General features: G+C 51.0%; 1 protein-coding gene and 1 long non-coding RNA gene across 2 annotated transcripts in view; one reads left to right on the plus strand and one right to left on the minus strand.

Moving 5' to 3' along the window:
- Nucleotides 1–5,388: 5,388 nt before the first annotated feature.
- Nucleotides 5,389–10,459, minus strand: LOC308346968. Its single transcript, XR_013967221.1, has 4 exons — nucleotides 10,021–10,459; nucleotides 6,995–7,189; nucleotides 6,790–6,915; nucleotides 5,389–6,148 (listed from the first exon to the last, which is right to left on the minus strand). It is a non-coding gene; the product is annotated as an uncharacterized lncRNA (long non-coding RNA).
- Nucleotides 10,460–10,683: 224 nt separating this feature from the next.
- The window catches only part of ARFGAP3 (ARF GTPase activating protein 3), a 47,360-nt gene continuing 34,358 nt past the window's right edge, over nucleotides 10,684–23,685 (plus strand). The window contains exons 1-5 of the mRNA XM_080810011.1: nucleotides 10,684–10,842; nucleotides 15,783–15,901; nucleotides 20,612–20,684; nucleotides 21,903–22,034; nucleotides 23,173–23,256. Of these exons, the coding sequence (XP_080666137.1) occupies nucleotides 10,774–10,842; nucleotides 15,783–15,901; nucleotides 20,612–20,684; nucleotides 21,903–22,034; nucleotides 23,173–23,256 (477 nt within the window). The 5' untranslated portion in view covers nucleotides 10,684–10,773. The remainder of the gene's footprint in view (nucleotides 10,843–15,782; nucleotides 15,902–20,611; nucleotides 20,685–21,902; nucleotides 22,035–23,172; nucleotides 23,257–23,685) is intronic.

Below are 23,685 nucleotides of genomic sequence, written 5' to 3' on the forward strand. Positions count from 1 at the left end.
AAGACACGGGAGGTCTGGGAACTCAAGTTCCACAACTCGCCCAAGCTCCCGTGACAGAACTGCGGGATTCTGGAGGGCAAGCCCGTCCTGGCTCCCCGACCGGCAGATGCAGGGCTGGGGGGAGGTGAGCAGGGGGAGCCCTCCGAAGTCAGGATGAAACCACCTCCGCTCAGTGGGGCCCCTTCTCAGCCTGTCCTCTCAGAGCTCCTGCAAGAAATCCTGCAGGGCCCTCCCTGCCCACCTGCCCTCTCCCATCCTGGCCCTCAGGGGCCAGCTCGGGAATCCTAGTGGTGCGGGCCTTCCCGGCTGGAGGCTTGGAGGGAGGTGTGCAAGGCCCCAGGCACCCAGGAGTCGGTGACTGTCCTCCTGGTCCCCAACCAGAAGCTTCCAGCGTTCTTGGCTGCCCCTCCCACGCCCTTCATGCTGGGCCACCAAACCCTCTTTGTCCCTCTGTCCTTCCCCAGAGCCACTGCCTGGGGCCAAGCTGCCCCTTCTTCCCCGGAATCACTGCTCTGTGCGCGCTGCCTTCCCGGATCCCGGGGCCCTCGGCAGCCTGCCCAGTCCCTTCTCAGTGGAGGGTGGGAGTGGATATTTCATCTTCCCGTCCGAGCCCCCTGGGCATGGCCGGAGGGCAGGCGAGCTCCAGCGGGTGACCCGGGCAGAGATCTGCCTCTGCAGCGGCCTGAGCGGAAACACTAGGCTTTCCGAGTTCCTTGAGAGAGGACTGAGGCCTGGGCTTCCCTGCAGGCCCTCCACTGCCCAAGCTCGTGCAAGGCCTCTCCCTGTGCCTGGACGGGGGCGTGCTGGGTGACCGGTGGGTTTGGGCTCTGCGAAGGCCTCGGTACTAGGGGCAGACATGGAGGGGACCACTTAATCCATCAGAATGGGGGTGGGTGGAGGTTGAGAAGGGCCCCCGTGGGCCGCTTAACCAACCCCTTCCTTGTTCATGGGAAAACGGGCCAAGTGAGGGGCAGGAGTGACATGCCCATGGTCACGGAGTGAGCGGTTGGGGGAGCTGAGTAGCCCTTCCTGGCAGGGAATCAGCTGGCTCTCTCCCTGGATCATAGTCATTCACCATGCATTTATTGAGCACCTACTGTGTGCAAGACTAGGTGGTGACAGGAGGAAAAATGCAGAAGGGACCCAAGTTTGCCTTTGGGAAACTCCAGAAGCTCAGGGAGAGTCCAAGTCACTTTGACACCAGGGAGGATGGGGCAGGATGGTCCCCTGAGAGTGTGCCTGGTGGATTCTGGAGGCCACCCTACAAGCCTCAGGGAATTAGGACAAACAGGGTCCCAACCCAGCTCCAAGGCCCTTGGGGGCACAGTACTACAGGGTCCTTGAGCTGTTCCCCCCCATTTCCAGTGGGAAGCATCCCTGCCTGGCAAGAGGTCAGGGTGGACCCAACTGGGGGGTACCCCTACTCCTGTGTGACCAGATGCCTAAGTGAGTGCCTGAGCCTCACTCCATAAAGTGGGGACGACCTGGGGGGTGTCCAGAAGCGGGACACCTTGCTGGGCAGGCGCCTTGCCCTCGGCCTCCCTTCCCCCAGACAGCTGCAGGAGGTTCACGCCCCTCTCCACTTTCTGTTTTCCCTTGGAAGGGCAGCCAGTGACTTCTGGGCTGGAGCTCTGTGGTCTCTGGTGGCAGGGCGACCCCTCTGCAGGGCCCAGGCCATAGCACCCAGTGGACACATGTGGGCCACCTGTAGAGAGACCTGCAGCGGGGATGGAGGCGCTCCACTCCCCCAGGGAGGACAGGCCTGGGCCAAGCCGAATCTGGCGGGCATCCTGTTGAGGTTCAAGGTCATGCTCTACCAGGTGGGGCCGCTGCCAAGCACAGACTTAGAGGAGCCAGGCTAACAGAGGACAGGCAGTTTCTCCGCCCACCCTTTCCAAGCAGCCTTAACATTTATCAGCCACATGCCAGGTGCAGGGCTAAGCACCTTTCTCTGCAAAGGGTCATATAACCCTCCTCATTATGTATGAACACCATTTGGCAGATGAGAAAACAAATCAGAGAAGTTGAGCGACTTGCATGAGGGCGTACAGCAAGTTAGGGGCAGGGCTGGGGTTTCAACTCCTGCGCCTAACTCTAAAAGCTCCTGTATCCCTGGAGGACTTGTTAACAACCCAGCTTGCTGGACCATGTTCCAGAGTTTCTGCATCATGAGATGGGGGATGAAGTCGAGAGTTTGCATGTCTAAGAAGTCCCGGGTGATGCAGACCCAGGACCACACTTTGAGAGCCACTGGTCCAAAGAGCAAGAACGAGCTGGTACCCAAAGTACCAGCAATTCCCTGTGCTCTCGACGTGTTCATAGAAGCAGATGCTCCCACCCCAGCTCTGGGACACGGGAACTGGGTCCTGGGCACCCAGAGGCTGATTGCCCCCAGTCTGGCCCAAGGAGGTGGGGAAAGTATGTCCAAAGAGAGCCCAGGAAGCAAGGGTCACAGGTCAATGTGACATCCCATCCCTGGCCATTCCTATGATTCCCGGGCAAGGGGCAGGGAAGGTGCAGTGGCAGCAGGTGGCAGAGGGAGCGGTGTCCCACCAGGATCAGATGGGCCCCTGTGTCACCGATGATCTGCCTGTCCTCAGGTAAGCCCCTCCCTCTCCCTGACCCCCGGTTTCCTCATCTGGAGGAGGGGGAAGCGGGTCCTACCTTTTCTCTTTCGTGATCCTATGCGGTCTAGAGTGTGAGAGTGCTTGATAGAACACAAACATGGGAAACGGTGGTATGGAGGTAGTCTAACCCCAAGGGCTGACCTCGGAGACTCCAAATCCTCCCCCAACCAGTCACCAGGCACAAATGCCTCCAAGCCACAGACTCATGTATGAAACTATGCGGGGAGGCTGGGGTTTCCACAGCAGAATCTGACAGAAGAGGTTTTTCTTCTCTGGAACTCAGCAAGAATCTTACAAAGGCGTAAAAATGAAGTCGATGGTTGAAAGCATGGACTGTGAGGTCCTGTTCCCTGCACTCAGGCTGGACTCCAACGGTGTGACCTTAATGAGCTTCGTGGGCCTGACGGAAATACTTAATTCTCTCCAAGCCTCGGTTTGCTCACTGATAAAATGGGAATAAGGGCGGTTAACATTTGTTATTTCAGATGTGCCAGACCCTGTCCTAAACCCTTCAACGTTTATTAACTTTCTGGATTCTCACAGCGGCCCCACGAACAGGTAAATGTTATCATTCCCAGTTTTACAGGCAAGGCGCTTGAGGCACAGAGAGGTTAGGTAACTTGCCCAAGGAGCGACAGCCACCAGGCGTCCGAGCGCGCTTTCAGACGCAGGGGGTGCAGTACAGGCCCTGCCCACTAGGCTGCGCCATTGGACTGCGAGGGCTACGATGTCAGCCGTGGTCTGCGCTCGGTCAGTGACACCTACCAGGACTGGAGGTCCCCACTAGGGAGCCACCAGCCCTGAAGGGCCCTCCTCGGCAGCACCAGCCTGACCTCGGCAGCACCAGCCTGACCGTGCCGTCACTGGCCGCACGCCTGTCCCTCCCACTGAACAGCAAACTCCTCGGTTTGGGGACCCGCCCGTCACCTCTAGTCCCAGACCTTCTCTCTTTGGCGCTCCTGGCGCTAGATGGAAAAGATAAAATGAAATCCATTTTGGCCCATCCGATGAAATTCAGATTATACGGTTTCAGACATGTTCAAATCCTTTGTGGGAAGGACTAGGAAATGAACAAGGAAAGGGACGGAGGAACAGATGAACCGCGTAACTAACGGGGCTCTCTTGGAGCAAAGGATAACTGATGGGCAGCCGCGGCGTGGCCCCGTGTGGCCCTCGCGGCGGTGACAAGACAAACAGGCCTGAGCCAGGCGGCAGTCAGCAAGGCAAACAAAGCTGACTGTAAGCCACCGTGTGCAGCTCATCGGGACACCTCCAGGTCAACCGGTCAAGACAGCCTGGCCGCTCCTGCCCTTTGCGAGCATTTTCCGATAATAATGTTAATGGTTTTCACTTAATTGTAAAGGGAACGAAGGTTGAGATGGAAATTTGGAAACTAAGCAGTATTCTGAAAAACAAAGCCCCCATGGTCCGGATATCCAGGGGCAACACTGCTGATACTCCGGGGTATTTTTTCTAGTCTTTTTTTCCATCCGTACACAGGTGTAGGGCACGTATTCTCTTGCAGTTGTCATCAACGTGTGTGTTTTGCAGAACTCGGCTCCTACTGTAAATGTGGTGTAGCACCCTGCTTTACCATTTCACGGGCATTTTCTCATGTCCCTAAATATGCTTAACTTAAAATAGAATGTTTAAGTGTGGCAGGATATTCCATAGGTCGTAAGTCCCATGTCCCTGAGCGTTTGTTTCCCGTTTCTTTTTTCATTTTTTTTTTAAGATTTTATTTATTTATTTGTCAGAGAGAGTGAGCACAGGCAGACAGAGAGGCAGGCAGAGGCAGAGGGAGAAGCAGGCTCCCCGCTGAGCAAGGAGCCCGATGTGGGACTCGATCCCAGGACCCTGGGATCATGATCTGAGACGAAGGCAGCCACTTAACCAACTGAGCCACCCAGGCGTCCCTCTTTTTTCATTTTTTAGATATAATTTACATACAGTAAAATGCACCCCATTTAGTGTACAGTCATTTTTTAAAAAGATTTTATTTATTTATTTGACAGACAGAGATCACAAGTAGGCAGAGAGGCAGGCAGAGAGAGAGAGGGGGAAGCAGGCTCCCCACCGAGCAGAGAGCCTGATGCGGGGCTTGATCCCAGGACCCTGAGATCATGACCTGAGCGGAAGGCAGAGGCTCAACCCACTGAGCCACCCAGGCGCCCCTACAGTCAAGTTTTGACAAACACATCGCCGTGCAACCACCACCACAATCAAGAAATAAAACTGTTCCATCGCTGCCCAAGTCTGTCCTGGCTTCTCCGTAATTCAACCTTTCCTTATCTATCCTTGACGCTGGGAAACTGCTAATCTGTTCCATGTTTCTATAGTTTTGCCTTTTCCAGAATGTCCTGTGAATGGAATCATACAGTGTGCAGCCTTTGTCTTCCCTTCTTTTGGGTCACATAATTAATCTGAAATTCATCCCTGTGGTTTCACGCAGCAGTAGTCTGTTCCTTCCTACCGTAGGTGGTCTCTGGGTATTGAATTCACCATGTTTGCTAATCCAGTTGAAGGATATTTGGGTTGTTTCTGGGTTTTGATGATTACAAACACCTTTGTTATGAACATTCAGGTACATGTTTTTGTATAAATGTAAGTTTTCATTTCCTTTTGCAATTATTTTTGCTAACATTTTAATATTGCAAATATTACAGCAATGAGCAATTATCACACCAAATCCTTTATCCCATTAATGGAAGTAGTGGCATCAACGTAGATTTTTTAAGAAATCAATCAATAACATCAACTCAATCACAAGCGTCTTTATTTAAATATTTTACCATTTAAAATGGGGCATTTGTGAATTTCCAAGTGTACACCGCCTCAGCAGTAAAGGGGTTTGCGGAAATCAGACAGTGGTGCTCATGATTCCACGCATTTTCCTATTCCTTTTTCTGTTTTAAGATTATTTTTTTATTTGAGAGCGAGCGAGCAAGGGAGAGAGGTGCAGAGGGAGAAACAGACTCCCGGTACTCCAGGATCATGACCTGAGCTGAAGGCAGATGTTTGACCGACTGAGCCACCCTGGCGCCCCATCTGGTTCATGGTCAAATGTATCTGACCTGTAAGAAACGGCGTAGGAGATAGCATGCCCGTGTCTTCTCTTCTGCACTAACTGAAGTTCACTGGCGTCCTCCAGGGACAAGGGACAAGATCTGTGCCTATCCGCACTTTGTCATTCATCATATGACTGTCCAGAAAAGTCTAGTTTTTCCTTAGAGTGGCGTCTGCTTTTCAGCAAGTTCCTATTTCACTGAATGAACTAAACAGACTAAACGCAGTTTCACGTGGCCAGAGGCACACCAGGATGTCTTCCTAAAAGAGAGGACAGTATATAGCAGTCCGGACCTATCTCACGGCTGCTTCTGTATGGTTATTCTGAAATCTGGAGCAGTGAACTTTTGCCGGTCCTCTTTTGCAGGTGACAGGATCCCATTCTCTTTCAGATTTGGTATTACCGGGGTTTGCTTCTACTCCTCCCCTGGCGGGAATGCATCTTTTCCTGAACCCTGGGGGAGAGTGCGTTTGCGGCTTTTGTTTTCCAGAAGGGATGTGGGTGGGGTTTTGTGCCCCACCCCCAACAGGTGGTTGCCCGACTCCCCAAGGGGTTTCTCTTCAAGTCTCTTTGCCCCCATCTTTCTTATGAAGATTTCTGATGGAGGCTCATGGAAAACAGCTTGTGGAATGTAACCTCTCTTTGTATCTGAGGCCTCAAGCTATTTCAAGTGGACATGCCAGCCCACACTTGGCCTTTACGAATTCATCAAAAATTTTAACTTATTTCCTCTTGCCACCTTTCTCCTAAGTTTTACCAAAGGGGAAGGAGTTCCTTTGTTCCATCTAACTTTGGGGAAGCTCATTTCCCTTCAGAATTCGGTTTACTTGGCTGATTTGCAACCTTACCCATCTTATAGGCTCAAGAAACCCTACGATAGGGCGCCTGGGTGGCTCAGCGGGTTACGCCTCTGCCTTGGGCTCGGGTCGCGATCTCAGGGTCCTGGGATCGAGCCCCGCATCAGACTCTCTGCTCAGCAGGGAGCCTGCTTCCCGCTCTCCCTCAGCCTGCCTCTCTGCCTACTTGTGATCTGTCAAATAAATAAATAAAATCTTAAAAAAAAAAAAAAAAAAGAAAGGAAGAAAGAAATGTTACGATTTTGTAGCTTATCCCGTCTGTTCTCTTCATCATGCGGGTTGGGTGATGCTCTTTGTAGCTTCCCACGTTCGAAGCCACGCGTCCTTCTTAAATGCACACTATGCGTCAGGCATGTTCCAGGTGCTGGGGACAGAGGGAGACAAAACAGATCTGATCTCGGTACATTCACATTCAACTGAAGGGAGGAAATATATAGTATTACCTATGGTAGTATTAGGTGGTAGTAAGGCCTACGAAGAACACTTAAGCAGACGAGAGATGAGCCTCGGCTGTGCATACAAACGGTGCTTCTCCCGGAGACACTGGACTTCGCCGCACTTTTTCCCCTCTTGGTGATGTTGTTTGGGAATGTTGGTGAGGTCTGGAGCCGAGGTCCAAGAAAGAATTCGAGATGGCTCTGGTATAAAAAGATGATTTTATTAAAACACTGGGACAAGACCCCTGGGGACGAAGGGCTGCTGTCCCAGGGCTGTGAGCAATGGCTGATTAGACACGTGGGAGTGGGGAGGGAACGGAAGGCTGGCTGAGGACAAAGCAGAAACTGACACCCTGCAACCTTCCCCCACCCCCACTCCTGGCTGGGACAGATTATGACATCCTTCAGGAATCTCCCAACTATCTTAATGTTAATACCTTGCTGAGCAGGGAAAAATGACCTTGGCAATGGCAAGACCTCTTTGGCATATGAAAGTTCTATTGAAGCCTCCCTTTTTCGTGACCTCCCCCAACCCCATCGTATAGAACCTGCCACCCCTCACAACCCCGGGGCAGCAGCTCTCTCTGCCCACGGGTCCTGTCTCTGCGCTTTAATAAACCACTATTTTGCACCAAAGATGCCTCAAGATTTCTTTCTTGGTCATTGGCTCCGGATCTCACCCCACCAACCCCATTTATACTCTAAAACTTCATCAGGAGCGGGGGAAGTCAGGAAAAGGGAGGTATCCCGAAAGGACTCTAATAGACCAAAGATTTATATGACAATGGAGGCCTGGCGATTGTGGAGTTACGGTGGTTTTTCCTTCCAGTACGGCATTGACATTAGGACAGGTGGGAGCTTCCCGGAGGAATGTTATACTCTTCCTATCACAAGTCCTTGCTTGTCAGTAGGCTGCCGGTCCTAAAGAAACTTAACTTTGTTTTCATTTCCTTCTGCCTCTGTTTCCCATGTCATTCATGGAAGGGAGGGTGATGTTAGGGCTCCAGGAAATTGAGTTACGGGTTTCTGGGATTTAGGCTATGGATAAGAACGCTTCTTCCCTGTGTATCACTAAGACATTGCTAAACCGATGGAAACTCCTCTCCTGCAGGACTGTAAGCTTGATCGGGTAACCATTTTTCCCCCCATTCCCTTAGTTTTGGGGCAGCTAGGAGGGCCTGAGGAATGCCACACAAATCTCACGATACACATGAGGGATGGGGGTTGTGGGTATCAGCTTGTGTTCTGTCCTCAGCTTGCCTTCTGCTCCCTCATCACGAGGGGACCTTCATGTTGTAGCGTAGAGTATATAACACTCAGAATCTGATACGGAACTTGGTAAGTAAGATTTCAGCTCCAAACAGTAATCATCGTTCCCATCAGGAAGGCTCTAACTGTTCATAAACATGCCGGGTGTCCTGCATAGGGCCAACCTGCATTGAGACAGGGAAACTAAAGGGGCCCCAGGAAAAAAAAAACCCAAAACTGCTTTTTTGCTCCTTTTCCTACTTCTGTTCTTGCTAGGACCTGTACCCTTGCCTGCTCCCTGCCTTAATGTAGGTCCTCTTCATCACCGTCAAGGAGTTCACCATCGCTTTGGAGTCGTCCAGCATAACAGGTAACTGTAAGAACCTATTTTATATTTTTATTTTAGCCAGAGGCTTCCATTGAGGTTAAACAATAACTTTGTTGTTTAACCCTTGAACTGTTCCTGCTCCCCTTCCCCCAGGGGACTTAAAAACAAGTCCCGTAACCAGCCTCAGGTAACAAAGCTCAAATACAAGGGTGGGTCAGGCCAGGTGGAGACATCCGATCAGTGGGGGCTCATACTGTCTCCTAGCTACCAAGGTGATGGGCTGGTTTCCATGGCTACTGTGGGGTGAATTGTAATTCAATTAGCCACCTGTGTGTGGCCAGGCCCAACCACATGGCCTTTGCTCTTTAATAAAAGTTAGTCTGGAAAGCAGGGAGGGGTCGTCCTCTGTAAGGGGCGTCCCCGACCGGTCTGTTTGACGGTCGGTCTGATTCTTGATGCTTGGCGGGAAATAAAGCTTTGCTTGACCTTCGCTTTGTATCAGTCTCGCTCCTTTAATCACGGACCCATTACTGGGTTACCCATTTTTGGGGGGACCTAACAGTAACAAACATCATCCAGAGAGAGACGGGGAGGGCTCATCACGTAGGCTTTCCAAGACCCCAGACTCCAGCTACCTTGATGCCAACATCCCTGGCTCCAGGGCATTAAGTGACTTATGGAGGACATCTGCGCACTTCTCCTTGTTTTGACCAGTTCTGGGATGCCTGAGAATTGTACACCAGACCATGATCTTCAATAAAAACCCCAACCCCGAGCAAAGGACTCTCTCCTTTCCTTCCTGAGTCTCCCAGACGCTCGGTTCGCCACGCTCTATCAGATATGCTATTTAATAAACTATGCTCTCACTTCCTCTCAGTTCGCATTTGACTTCTGTCCCGCACAAAACCAAAGACCCTCTTGGCTGGTCCTGAGGGACTCCCTCCGGGTCCTCGGACAGGCCAGCCTGCATCAGTATGACGGGACACAGAGTACAAGAATATGTACTCTGACTTGATGGAAGGAAGAACTTTCAGTCACAGCAGACTGCAAAAGTAACTTACTGTTCTGTTAGGCACTACGTTTCCCTTCCTTGGAAAAGTTCCAACCCTGGGTTTATCGCAGCCCACATCCTTGCAAACCTCCGACTTTTCCGGAGGGCATCTAACCTGACACGCTGAAGGGGCATTCCCAGCTTCTAAAAGCAGAAAGGCACAAAGGCTTTTCTGGGGCTCCCGCGGGGGAAGCTGCTCCCACAGGCTGCTTGGCAAGGATCCTTTATCTCTAGCCCCATTGTACAGATGAGCAAGCCAGGTCTGGGAGGAGAAATGACTCGACCAAGGTCACAGAGCCAGGAAGCAGCAGGCTGAATCGGGCTTGGAGCCAAGGTAAACCTGTTTTCCTCGCACGGCACCACCCAACCTCAGGAGGCCAGCGGCTCTGCACCCACGACAGGCACCTTTCTCCGCGAGTCTGAAGCCTTCTGCAACGTCGGCCACAGGTCCCGCAGCCCGGGAGCTGGGAAGGTCCCGCCGCTTTCCGGTCCGTATCCACCAGCTCGGACGGAGCCTCCAGAGAACTGCTGTCTCTCGCCGATCTGACACCCACACGGCTCCTTCGGGCGGTGAAAACTTCCCACCCAGGGCTCGGCTTCGGCTTAATGCAAGTAAAACAAAACGAAACAAAAGGCGACCCGTGAAAATCGGGCGTCCGGAGCGGCTGGGTCCTTCCCCTCACCTTTCCTCTTCTGCCACCTGGAGCGACCGGTTCTGCGCCCTCACGGGGCACGAGGACGAGGTGAGAAGACCTTGGCCAAGCAAGGAGTCCGTCGGTAAAAGCGGACATCGCCCAGCCGGTGGTGGAGAGTCCGGCCCGGGAGCCAAGCCCCGCCTTCGGCCCCGCACGGATCCCACCGAACCCGGAGCCGCCCTCGGGAGGAGGAGCGCGAGGCTTCTGCGCACGCGCGGGCAGCGCCGGGGCGGGGGCTCCAGCGGGCGGAGCCAGCGGTGCCCCTGAGCGAGGGCCGCGAGAAGAGAGCGGCGCGTGAGCTCCGGTTGGGGGCGGGGCGGGGGCGGGGCCTGGAGGGGCGGGGTCTTGTCGTCACGCGGAGCCCCGCCCCCTCGGCCGCCGTCTATCTCCGGGAGGCGGCAACCGCTCCGGTTCGGCCTTTCCCGGTTGGCCGGGCCGGCTGCGCCTCGTTTCTCTGGTGACCATGGGGGACCCCAGCAAGCAGGACATACTGACCATCTTCAAGCGCCTCCGCTCGGTGCCCACCAACAAGGTAACGGCCCCGGGGCGTGTTCAGGCTTGCTGGACATCCGTGCCGAACCCCGCGGGCGGCCCCCGCTGCGGCAGTGGCCGCGGCCGCGGGAGGAGGAGCCGGCCCGGCCTGTGACACGTCGCACTTGCGGCCGCGGCGCCTGGGCCTCGCCTGGGTCTGGGCCGCGCGCCGCCCCCAGCCTCAGCAAGGAGTGGGGAACGGGGCGTACACGGGGGTCCCGGGCGGGGCGGGCAGCTGGGGGTCCTGGGAGCGGGAGGCGACAGCATCTGGGGGCCCTGGGGGCCGGGGGCACACATTTTTGGTTCCTGACACCGGGCGGGCAAGCACACACGGGGGCGGCTTTTGGGGGTGGCAGAGCGGACCCCGTGAGTTCCTGAGAGAGCTGGAGGCGGGCTCGGGGACCCTCCCCCCCCCAGAGGACTGGGGTGCATACCCGGGGCTCCTGTGACCAGGGCGACACCGCAGGCCACCTGTGACCAGCTGGGAAGCACGCACCGGCCCTGAAACTCCAGCTGGCAGCTCTGGGCGCTTGGGAAAGCTCGACTCCGCATCCTAGAGCTGACCTCCGAAGTTCCTCTGGGGTGCCTGTTGGAGCCTGGCTGGTCCTCTACGCCCTTTGATGGCAGCCTCAGTTTCCCTGTCTGATGGAGCGACTAAGTCTCTGCAATGGCCTCCAGCTCTTTTCTCTTAATAAGAAGGCCCACCAAGGACCCTTTCTCTGTCTTCCCTTTGGGTCTCTTGTGGAGATGGGGTGTTCCTTTTTTTTTCTTTGTCTCCAGAGGTGGTTTTCTCCTCTGTGACTTACACAACTTTTCGCAACTGGCTGGAGATGTTGTGATGACACATCAGGCTAAAGTGACACCCTCCACAAGGATCACAGGTCAGGCTGGAACCTGGAGAGTGCAAAGGGCTGTCCGTGTGTCTGTGTGGACTCTCCCTTCCCCTCCCGTGACAGGAGCTCCTCTGGTCCCCACTATCACCTCCAAAGTGAACAGCTGTTAATGATCATGGTCATGAGTCATGACATTATGGCATAGAAAGATCCTGAGTTTTATGAAATCTAGATGTGTTTAAGTCTTGGTGGAAAGGAGCCCATATTTTTACAGACTATGAGGAGTGAGCAAGGAAATAGTTTATTGGAGGTGATGTCTGATGAGTGTGAGAAAGTCAGGAGGAGAAAGTCTTCAGGAACTATCTAGTGCTAATTTCTTTGCTGTTTTCTTGATTTGCAAGTTTAGATTAACGGGTTTATAGGGAGTGGTTGCTGTATAGCTAGACGAGATTAGGATCTGCTGTTAGGAGTGTAGAGGTTCTATTTTTTGTCTGCTTTATCTCAGAACCAATGTATATTCTCTGAATTCATCAAAGGGAAGGTGTCCTCTTTTAAATAAGAAGTCATTGTCCTTATGACACTTCTGAGAGGCTTGTGAGGGGTGAGTATGTTACCTTGGGCAGGTTACTCTTTCCTAGCCTGGGAGGCTTGAGCAGGATCTAACTCAGTGTTATTAGGAGGATTAAATTAGAAAATCCAAGAGAAACACTTAGAACAGTACCCACATGTGTTAATCTTCAATGTCAGCCATTTTTTTGTTATGATCTTTATGACAAACAGCACCCCTCTGAAAAATTTTATATTCCGTAATAGGATTAACAAAAGCACAGGGCAAAGATATTTTCCAGTAATGTTCCACAGTTCTGTGCTACATTTCTTGATTAAGAATTTTCATCTGGGGGCGCCTGGGTAGCTCAATGGGTTAAGCCTCTGCCTTCGGCCCAGGTTATGATCTCAGGGTCCTGGGATCGAGCCCCGCATCGGGCACTCTGCTCAGCAGGGAGCCTGCTCCCCCCCCCCCCGCCTGCCTTTCTGCCTACTCGTCATCTCTCTCTCAAATAAATAAATAAATAAAATAAAATAAAATAAAGAATTTTCATCTGACTGTCAGTAAGAAACCATTACCTAAGCAGAGATGAAAACTAGTTTTAATAATATGGAAGAGTTTGGGGAACTCTTGGGGAATGGGAAGCCTTTTCCAGAAGGGGCTACGAAAGAGTGCTGTAAGATACGGAGGGAAGGAACTTCTAGAGAAACAACTGGGTTTACTTTTAGACTCTTATCTGGGTTCTTCATCTCATGGGTAATGAGTATTTACTCTGGACTAAGGTTTTAACCCAGAAGGGTGAATGTTTTAGTTTGAGAAATCCTTCCTGGTCTCCACATGTTCCTTCGTTTTATTGCTTGATCGCTTGAGTTACTCTGTCAACAAGCATCCGTGGGGCAGCTGTAGTCTGCTGGGCACGGTGCAGAGGGAGACGGAGAGGGAGACTGGCTCCGCTCCTGCCCTTGGGGAGCTGCGAGTCTAGGGCGTGGGAGACCGACATCGGCCAACAGGGCCAGCCAAGCCTTGTGAGAGGCCATGCGGTGAGGAGGGAAGAGTGAGCTCTGGGGCTTGCTACCTGGGGTCTCGCCTCCAATATCCCACTCCTCAGCGGTGATGCTTAACTTCCCAAGTCCTTCGTTTTCTCTAAAATGGGATAGAGAACTGCACTACAGAATTTGCAGAGAATATAAAATGTGCTGAGGTGAAAATGCAGGGCCCTTGTTTAAAAAGTGTTGAGAATGTCCAGATGAGACCGCGGAGCATTAAGCAAGCAGGGGCTTTTCTAAGTGTGGGGCCCCGAGCAGCCGCACAGGTCACACGCATGCCCAGAAGCTGGCCTTGATGGGGACAGGCATAATACCTCCTTAGAGGGATGTTATGATGGTTCGGTGGGTCAGTAGCAATGCCTGACGGGGATACACACTCAGCATTAGCTACTGTCTCTCTAGTACTCACTGTTGTCATTAGGCAGAGCAAATTGTTAAACAGAGGCATTTCTTTTTCCTTACTTGGTAGTAAGCGCATAACTGTTAGTTGAGTGAGTTGGGGGGCTACCGGTGGCCTCTTGCGGAGGGACAGCACGTGGGCAGAGTTGGTGACACTGTTTGGCGTTCCATGGAAGGGATTCCTTGCTCTACATGCATAGGGCGTCTTCATTTCTGTGTCCTCCCCTCATACGGCTCAGTGAGCTCCAGAGAGGCCAGCACACGGCCTGGCAGGGGTAGGGACTCAGCAAGTGTTTGTGGACTCGGTGAGGCCAGATAGTTCTGAATAGCTCAGTGCCTGCCGTGACGTCTGGCATGCAGCAGGTGATCGATAAACACCGAAGGGAAGGGACTGGCACCTTCCATGTCTGTTGTCTCTGCAGCCTCACATGCTTAATGCGAGCCCGTCACGGTGAGGGGCTTTGGACAATCGGCTCAGGTTTTCACTTTGGCGTTGCCCTCAAGGGGCCAGAAGCCAGATCTTTCTTGATGACTAGAGTTGGAACAAGCTTTTCATCGGTGGCTCTGTCTGTAAAGTGTATCTAAAATATGGGGCTCTTGGGGCACCTGGGTGGCTCCGTCGTTAAGCGTCTGCCTTCGGCTCAGGTCATGATCCCAGGGTCCTGGGATCGAGCCCTGCATTGGGCTTCCTGCTTGGCGGGAAGCCTGCTTCTCCCTCTCCCACTCCCTCTGCTGTGTTCCCTCTCTTGCTGTATCTTTCTCTCTGTGTCAAATAAATAAACTAAATTAAATTAAATATGGGGCTCTTTTTCTGGAAAAAAAGGAAGTGTTGTCTTATTAGTGGAATTTTCTGACTTTAATTAAATCTAAATGTTGATTTCCATGACAAACTCTGTATATTTTAAAGTCATTTTATGCGCCTGTTGCCAGATGCTAGCCGATGAAGAACGCTTGACTTCAGTCAGTGCTGAGGGAGGAAGGCGCTGGGTCCCATGAGGTTGCCGTCAAGCTGGCCGCTGGGGCTGCCCTCCCGGAGGCCTGCGGCTCCCGCTGCCACGCTCACCCCTGCGGCGCTCAGGCGGCCTCCGCGCCTCACTGGCTGTGGGGCTCGTGGCCTCGGTTCCTCACCACTGGAGGCTGTCCGCTGGGCGGCTCGCGAGTCCCGCAGACACGGGGCCAGCTTCCCCCAGAGCCAGAGGTCCCCGGGAGAGAGAGCAAGAGGCAGAGGGGACGCCAGAGCATCTTTCGTAACCTCAGAAATGACCTGTTGGTGTATGTTAATTAAAAAAAAAAAAAGAAAGAAATGACCTGTTGGCACATCCATCTTATTATTGGTCACAGACCACCCTGCACAAGCAACCTGCTGGCTCGTCCGGCGGGGGCAGAGGCATATGCATGACCCGCTGCCACCCTCTGGAGGGCCACACGGCCTTGAGCCTTCCCAGCAGGGGAACATCCTGGCTAGTGTGCGTGAGCCTGCTAGGAGCCCTGTTGGTGCTTAATTAATATAATACAGTGATACATAATATGATAATAAAAGAAGTGGAAGTTAAGGTTGAGAAAAATGTAGTTGAGATTTTTTTTTTTAAAGATTTTATTTATTTATTTCCCAGACAGAGATCACAAGTAGGCAGAGAGGCAGGCGGGGGTTGGGGGGTGGGGAAGCAGGCTCCCTGCTGAGCAGAGAGACCGATGCGGGGCTCGATCCCAGGACCCTGAGATCGTGACCTGAGCCGAAGGCAGAGGCTTAACCCACTGAGTCACCCAGGTGCCCCTGTAGTTGAGATTTTTTTTAAAAGATTTTATTTATTTGAGAGAAAGAGCTTGAGCAGGGAAGCGGGTCAGTGGGAGAAGGAGAAGCAGCCCCCCCGCCCCCACCCCGAGCAGGGAGCCCGATGTGGGGCTCGATCCCAGGGCACTGGGATCATGACCTGAGCTGAAGGCAGACGCTTAACCGACTGAGCCCCCGGGCGCCCCTAGGGGAGATAATTTTGTAATAACCGGTTTAAAAGTGTAAAGGTAAAGTCACTTTCAAGCTAAACCCTATATTGTATCCTGCGAGATCCCCCTTTTGGCTAGTAGGAATTAATAACTGAATTTTGAAATTTTCTTTCAGGTGTGTTTTGACTGTGGTGCCAAGAACCCCAGCTGGGCAAGCGTGACCTACGGGGTGTTTCTCTGCATCGACTGCTCGGGGTCGCACCGGTCCCTCGGCGTTCATCTGAGTTTTATTCGGTAAGTGTCTTCTGTCGTCGTGGCGGGGGTGACCCTGTGGTTTCACAGGTCTTTTTCCCCTTTTTCCTTCATGTTTGCTTTGGCATCAAGTAGAACGAGAGGCTATGCGTTAGAGAGAGTCAGATCTTCATAATCAGGCGAACAGGGGAAATGAATTATTTTCCATTCAGTGACTGTTCTGTGGAGCTGTGTCAGGGACCTCAGGCCGCGGTGCTGACGACAGAGTCAGGATGGAGATTTCGAGACGGTCGTCTTCTCCCTTTATCACCTTCTGACAGCCAGCGGCTCAGAGGAGTCTCACTGTGACACGCTTGTGATAGGAGGGGACCGGGGGCCGCGGGTCCCTCCCACGCCCCATCAGGAGCGGAGCTGATGTTAGGGGTGAGACGCCCCCCTTACAGCCTGGGCGTATGTCCAGCGCAGTCCTGCAGCCTGGCTCCCGGGGTCCCTGGTCTCACAAGGCCTCGGTGAGTGATTTTTGTATGAATTTTAGTGGCCATTTCAGAGGCTTGTGAAAAGAAACTCCTTCTTTTTCTGTCTGCAGAGCTGGGCTGCCGTGGCTGCTTCTGGCAAGACCGTATCTTCTACCCGGTCTGGTAGCAGCCTCCATGGGGCTTTGGTGCCTGTCCCCTTGGACACAGCCCCACAGGGGGCCGAGGTGCCCTTGTGTGAAGTAAAATAAATTGAAATGATAAAAGGCTCCCTAGGGAGCCTCAGGATTTGGAAACCCAGCAAGGCCTGCACTTTAGCGCCTGTGGGCCTTGGCCAGGCCACGTGCCGCAGGGCACCCCCGAGCAGCCCTGGCCCAGCTCTCCGCTGTTGCTAACCCCCTGCAACCAGTTCGCCTGCTCCTCTGCCTCTTCTTTTTCCAGGGAACGAACCGATGAGGCAGGCAGGCTATTTGGAATCGTGGGGAGCAGTTGTATTTTATGTAATGACTTAAGGAATATTCATACAATGTGATTACTATGAAGAGCACTAGCTCCAGGCCCACCCGGGTGGCTCACTCGGTGGCTCAGTCCGTAAAGCGTCTGCCTTCGGCTCAGGTCATGAGTCCAGGTCATGGGATCGAGCCCCGTGTGGGGCTCTCTGCTCATCAGGAGGTCTGCTTCTCCCTCTCCCACTCTCCGTGCTTGAGTCTTGCTGTCTCTCTCTCGCTGTCAAATAAATAAAATAAAATCTTTAAATAAATAAATAAAATCTTTTTAAAAAAGAGCTTGAGTTCCTATAAGATAAAACCAATTATAATTTGTGATGAGATATTTTATATGATGGCATAAAAACTGTGTAGTAAAAATAATAGCTTAATTTTCTTTTTTAATATATTAACTTAAAAAAAAAAACCCTTTCCTGTTGTACTTTCATGAGTTCTTTTTTCAGAAATCAGTCCATAGAGGCATGATGGGCTAAATATTTATAGCTTTATGGCTCTATAACTCCGTAAGTAATTAATTAGAAAAGGGAGGTCTTTTTGTGTGTTCTTCCTGGTTTCAGAGTATCTATTCATCTCTTGTCTTTTCTTTTTTCTTAGAGATGCTGGTCCCAGAATATTTTAAATACACTACCCTATTCTTGTCTCTTTTTTTTTTTTAAAGATTTTATTTATTATTTATTCAACAGACAGAGATCACAGGTAGGCAGAGAGGCAGGCAGAGAGAGGGGGGGAAGCAGGCTCCCTGCTGAGCAGAGAGCCCGATGTGGGGCTCGATCCCAGGACCCTGGGATCATGACCTGAGCCGAAGGCAGAGGCTTAACCCACTGAGTCACCCAGGCGCCCCTCTTGTCTCTTTTTTTTAAATGTTGAGGTATTTACTTGCCAAGGCAAGTTTCCTTTTTTTTCTTTAGGATTTTATTTATTTATTTGTCAGACGGAGATCACAAGTAGGCAGAGAGGCAGGCACAGAGAGGGGGGAGGCAGGCTCCCCGCTGAGCAGAGAGCCCGTTGCGGTGCCCGAGGACCACGACCCGAGCCGAAGGCAGAGGCCTTAACCCACTGAGCCACCCAGGCGCCCGCAAGTTTCTTTTTAATATCCTAACCCCCACCCCTGTCCAGCCCCGGGTTGGTTGAACACAAGACAATATATAATCATATATAATCGGCTGGCCTCCTCTGTACTTCCCTTCTTCCTCTCCGCCGAGTCCCGCCCATTGTAATCTGGCCCTCCCTTTGCCTCAGCGGCACAGCACACCTCCAGTTTAAACCATTCCAGGAAATCTGACGTGTTCCCGGGGGAGGGAAGGACCAACCGGAAGCCTAATGGGCCCGGACAGCAGGCTTGGACCGCCGCAGGCTTCATGACTAGCCTTTAAAAAGGCAGATAAATATAACTATGAATCACAATGTTTATAAATGATTCAGAAACGGTTGTTAAAAAGTCCTGTGGAGCTGGAGGGCAGCAGTCTAGGAGCTGGGCGAGAGTAAGTCAAGGATGATAAGGCTCGTGTTTTTGTTTTGAAAAGGTAGATGTTTGCTCTTCGGACATTTTTTTATCGGTTAAAACAGTTACCAACACTAGCTCCGTGGGAAAAAAAAAAATCCAAGCAGCCCCAAAGTTTATAAAGTGAGAAGTGAAATTCCTCTGAATTCTTTCTCCTCTTCCTCTCCCCACCTGCCAGACACACACACAGACACCCACACGCACCCCCGTGCTCCCTGTTCTGCCCTCCAGGCATTAACAGATTAACAGTTTGGCTTGGGTGGAATGTTTATTTAAATGGAGATTTGGGTTTTGGTTTTGGTTTGTTTTTTTTTTTTTTAAGTAGAATTTCAAGTCAATAATTTTACAAAGGAAAAAATTTATGAACTGTTGCTTTTGCCAACCAGCAAGGGAAAACTGGGTTAGACATCTACGGAAATGACCAGCTGCCACTTGGGGCAGGGCCGATGTAATGGGACTGGCCCCAGCCCACGGCCTCCTGGGGCTTGACCAACTCTGTGCCTCTGCCCCCGGGACATCTGTGCCTCACCACGTGCTCCTCTCCCTCCAGCTCTGTCTCTTCTCAAGTTCACTGTTAAGTACTTCTTGAGTTTGTAAAAGGTAAATGGAATCCAGTCCTCCCTGCAGTAGGCTGGGGGGGAGAGGGGGGCAGGGACGGGCTTAAATAGAGCATGAACAAGAGGACAGACCGTCAGGTGCGCCCAAGACAGGGAAACAGCACCACATCTACCTGTTTTGTGATGGGAGCGTAGGAAGGCGACACCTCCCATGGCCTTCTGTCGAGCAGTCAGGCCGGTTACAAATAGCCGTTCCCGGGCTTGTCCACGAGGAAACGTCTAGATTAATTGTGGTAAATGGATAAAAGGCCATTTAAATTTTTTCATTATGTGATAACTTTGTCATGTTTATTTGGTGAGATGCCTTCTGATTTCTAAAATCTATTTCAATGTTCTACTTAACGAAGAAATAATGCGTTTGGCAGCCATTAGTGAAGCTAATTCATGCAGGGTTTTTTATTTTATTTTATTTTATTTTATTTTATTTGTGTGAGAGAGCATGAGGTGGCTATTGCCTTAAAAATAACATTCTAGGGGCGCCTGGGTGGCTCAGTGGGTTAAGCCTCTGCCTTCGGCTCAGGTCATGGTCTCAGGGTCCTGGGATCGAGCCCCACATCCGGCTCTCTGCGCAGCGGGGAGCCTGCTTCCCCTCTCTCTGTCTGCCTGCTTGTGATCTCTGTCTGTGAAATAAATACAGAAAATCTTTAAAAAAATTTTTAAAAAACGTTCTACCATTTACAAAGGGTAAGCAGTACAAAGAGGCATAGAAATGAGGACCCGGTAGGACAGCATGGAAGGAGAACTTCGGTGATTCTGAAGCCTCTTTACTTTCTACCTTCCCGTGTTGTACGGGGTACTTCACCTACACCTGTTAAAAAGTGTCCACATTCCTTTGCAGTTAGTGTGGGACAGGCTGTTGTTGAATACGGAATAGCCTTGCTTTTTGTTCATACCTAACTATGGATTCTATACAAAGACCTTCTAACATTGTCGTACTGTCGTATCTTGCTTTACAGTGATGACTTGGTGAAATTTATCATTGAGAAATACAGCTCTTGCCTTTCCCTTGCCCTGGTCTGGTCTCAGGTTGCAGATAAGTAGGGTATAACGTGTGGTCGGGGAAAAGACACTCGGAGTTTTCCCTTTAAGAGCACTAAATCCTGAGTTTTCTCCCCTCCCTGATGGTGGTGACGATGGGTAGGTCCCTTCCACCTGGTGAGAAGGCTGTGAGCATCCCAGAGACTCCCGTTAGGGAGTCTGGACAAGTGGAGAGCTGATTGGAAAAATTCGGAACATCTATTTTGAGCAGAGACATGTTACTGATTTTTAGATCAGAAGCCACTAAGGGTGCGAGGCCGGGTCGGTGGTTCCGCCGGCCCCGGGAAACTTGTCGTGTCCCTGTGCCCTAGAACTGAAGCTGGAGTCCGTGCAGCGCAGGGTGCTGCTGGCAGGGCCAGACCTGCCCGTGGTCAGGCGTGGAGGGGAGCTGGCGGCCGGCGCACCGGAGACCTAGCTGCTAGGAAGGGCGAGAGAGGCCAGGAGCACACGGACACAGCTGTCATGTGCCCTGTAGGCCCAGCGTCCCGTGTCACTGTTCCCACAAACTTAGAAGTCTTCAGGATCCTCAAAATCACGGAACTCTTGCTTTCCAAGGTTTAGTGGCTGGATTCTAGAGGGAAAATGTGTTAACATTTGCAAATATTCTTTCCATTTAGATCTACGGAGCTGGACTCCAACTGGTCTTGGTTTCAGCTGCGATGCATGCAGGTTGGAGGAAATGCTAACGCGGTAAGTTCACTGCAGACGCGCCGCTTCCCTTCGTGTATAAATACATGTTAGACTAGGAAGGAAGCTTGGTGTTGGCACGTACGAGCTTGGGGACCCTACTGGATAGCATAGGCTGCGGGGGGGCTTGGCAGGGGGCGGCCCTGGTGACTTTTTTTTCCCCAAATCTGTGAAATACCCAGTCCATACGAAGCCCTGGGCTAGGTGCTGGGATATAGTGACAAGCAAGACAAACACGATCCCCGTTTTTAACTTAGTAATTTCTGGGTAAAATTTAAAAAAAACTTTTTTTTTTTAAAGATTTTATTTATTTATTTGACACAGAGAGATCACAAGTAGGCAGACAGGCAGGCAGAGAGAGAGAGGAGGAAGCAGGCTCCCTATTGCGCAGAGAGCCCGATGCGGGGCTCGATCCCAGGACCCTGGGATCACGACCTGAGCTGAAAGCAGAGGCTTTAACCCACTGAGCCACCCAGGCGCCCCCCCAAAAAAAGTTTTTAAGTGTCCGATTAACTTACAGTTTTACAAAAGCAGATTTCCTTAACCCCCCTTACAAACCTAAATAAGGATCCTCAAATCTGTAAAACTTCATTTACAAATTTGGTATATCGGATGAATCAAGTTGTGTCGCTCATACAGGTTTTTAGAACGCCTGCCTGAATTACGATAGGAATTCTGTAATTCATGTCCGTGTATGGACCCTTGTGAGGTGGTTGGACAGTTGCCTCTAGTTGTTTCGACTTTTGTTTTACTGCCTTGTTCATGCCGCGGTCTCTGTTGGTGAAGAGAGAGTCCTGCACGAGCTGAAGGTCCGCGTAGCTCCTAACTGATTACACTTAGCGGAATTCCAATGGAAATGAATTTCTCATGACCTAAAAGCAATCCAGAGTGGAGAGAGTCCCCCAGCGTAACAAAATAACCCGAATGATCACGGTCCTTTAACAGAGGAACAAAGGGCCGGCGATTCCATTTTGTAATGCGAGTCTCATGTCCAGTTTTACGGAGATAGTAACATTGCATGTGTGGAAGGCATTCCTTTTACAAGAAAAAGTTTATATTAAATTGTGGGGTTTACATTATTTTTGTAAATTATGTGACTTAATTACTTTTGTTTTCACTAGTATTTTCCGAAAAAAATCCCTCACAGCAGGAAGTACTGTTTTCGGTCACGTGTTAGATTTAATGCAGTATTGCTGTTAATTCGTGCATTTTCCTCCGTAGTCTTCCTTTTTCCATCAGCACGGCTGTGCCACCAGTGACACCAACGCCAAGTACAACAGTCGCGCCGCCCAGCTCTATCGGGAGAGAATCAAGTCACTAGCGTCCCAGGCGACACGGAAGCACGGCACTGACGTAAGTCACGGGCGGGTTGGATCGTCTTCTTCAGATCAGATGACATTTATTTCAGTAGAAAAAGTGATTTTAACCATCCCAGACAGTAAAACCTTCTAATAGGATTCGCTTGCAAGGACACGACCTGTAGCTGATTCTCACTGCTCATGGAAGTTGTGCGCTGCGAGGTTGCTGTGAGCCCCGAATTAGGAAATGCGGGAGCATCACTCCTAGGGGAGCTAGAGGGCGAGGTCCCAAGGGCTTCTGGTCAGGACGTTTCCATCAACGGATAAATACGTGGCCTTATCTCATGTGTGCTTCTGCTTAAGGACACCTTATTGTGTATATTATGTAGCTAAATACATAATACTTAATAATATATTGATATAATGATACTTGATAGAAAAGAGATACAATTTAATATATTACTAATATATAATTATTGGCTCATTGACATTGAACTTGCTGCCCACAGACTGTATGGATTCGGGCCTGAATGAAACTTGCCTAACACTGTACTTTCTCTGTAAGGCACATCATGGGCTCCCTGTGACTAGGAGGCCTAGGTGAGATTTAGCACTAGGCTTAGGGGCCATTCTAGACAGTGCAATTACCAACAAAAATGTGCAAAATGTGGCATTAAGTAGACCTCAAAGAGGACACTTATTTACAGTTGGAGAGCTAAAGCAGGAAGACAGAGCATCACCTTGTTCCGTCTCAGCCAGGAATGGGTACCTTGGGTGGCTCAAATTCTTTGCTGGTCCGCACAGGTCTGTGAAAGGACCGCAGAGGTGTCTCAAGCATCGATTTGGGGGTTACAAGGAAATTGTGGCAAGAAGGTGAATTTGCAAATATGGAAGCCACTGTTAATGAGGATTGACCGCACTTTGGAACCTGCACTTAGAAATTAAGCGCTCGATCTTTCCTATTCAGAAACAGCTTGTGAATCTGGTACTTGACACCCTCAAGGACTGGATACAGAAATTACTAGGTTGCTACATCACTAAAATGTGCTCGGGGGCCCTGGAAGGATTGTTACTGACTGTGTAGGAATGGAAAGTACCGAACTTTAGCAAACAGGTCTCTAGAAAGGGAGTGAGACTATTAGATAAAACCTTTTAAAGCCAGGGAGAGGGCTAAGTGGTGCTCTGTGTTCTAGCTGTGGCTGGATAGCTGCGTGGTTCCGCCTTTGACCCCTCCACCGAAAGAGGAAGATTTTTTTGCCTCTCATGCTTCTCCTGAGGTATGTATTATCTTTAATAGAATTTGTATTTATAGAATTTATACTCTCACATTTATAAAGGGTATATATTTAAATGTCTCACTTAGGACACAGGCTAAGCTGCTGTATAACAAACAACCCCGAAATATTTCTGTCTTAAACAAGATAGAAATTAATTTCCATCAGTGGTTCTGAAGTCAGCTGTGCAGGGCTGAGTGAGGGAGGCATCTGTTTGGCTCTTCTCCACGTGCTGGTTTCCATCTCAGGGTCCAAAGCCTCTACTGCAGCTCAGGACCTTTTGCAGCAGTGGGAGCGCGGCGAGCATCTAGGAAAGCTGGTGCGCCGCCATCCTTCTACTAAAAGAATGTAGAGGGGTGCCGCGGTGGCTCAGTGGGTTAAGCCTCTGCCTTCGGCTCAGGTCATTGATCTCAGGGTCCTGGGATCAAGCCC

This window comes from Martes martes (assembly GCF_963455335.1).
Source record: "Martes martes genome assembly, chromosome: 8".
Taxonomy (NCBI): Eukaryota; Metazoa; Chordata; class Mammalia; order Carnivora; family Mustelidae; genus Martes; species Martes martes.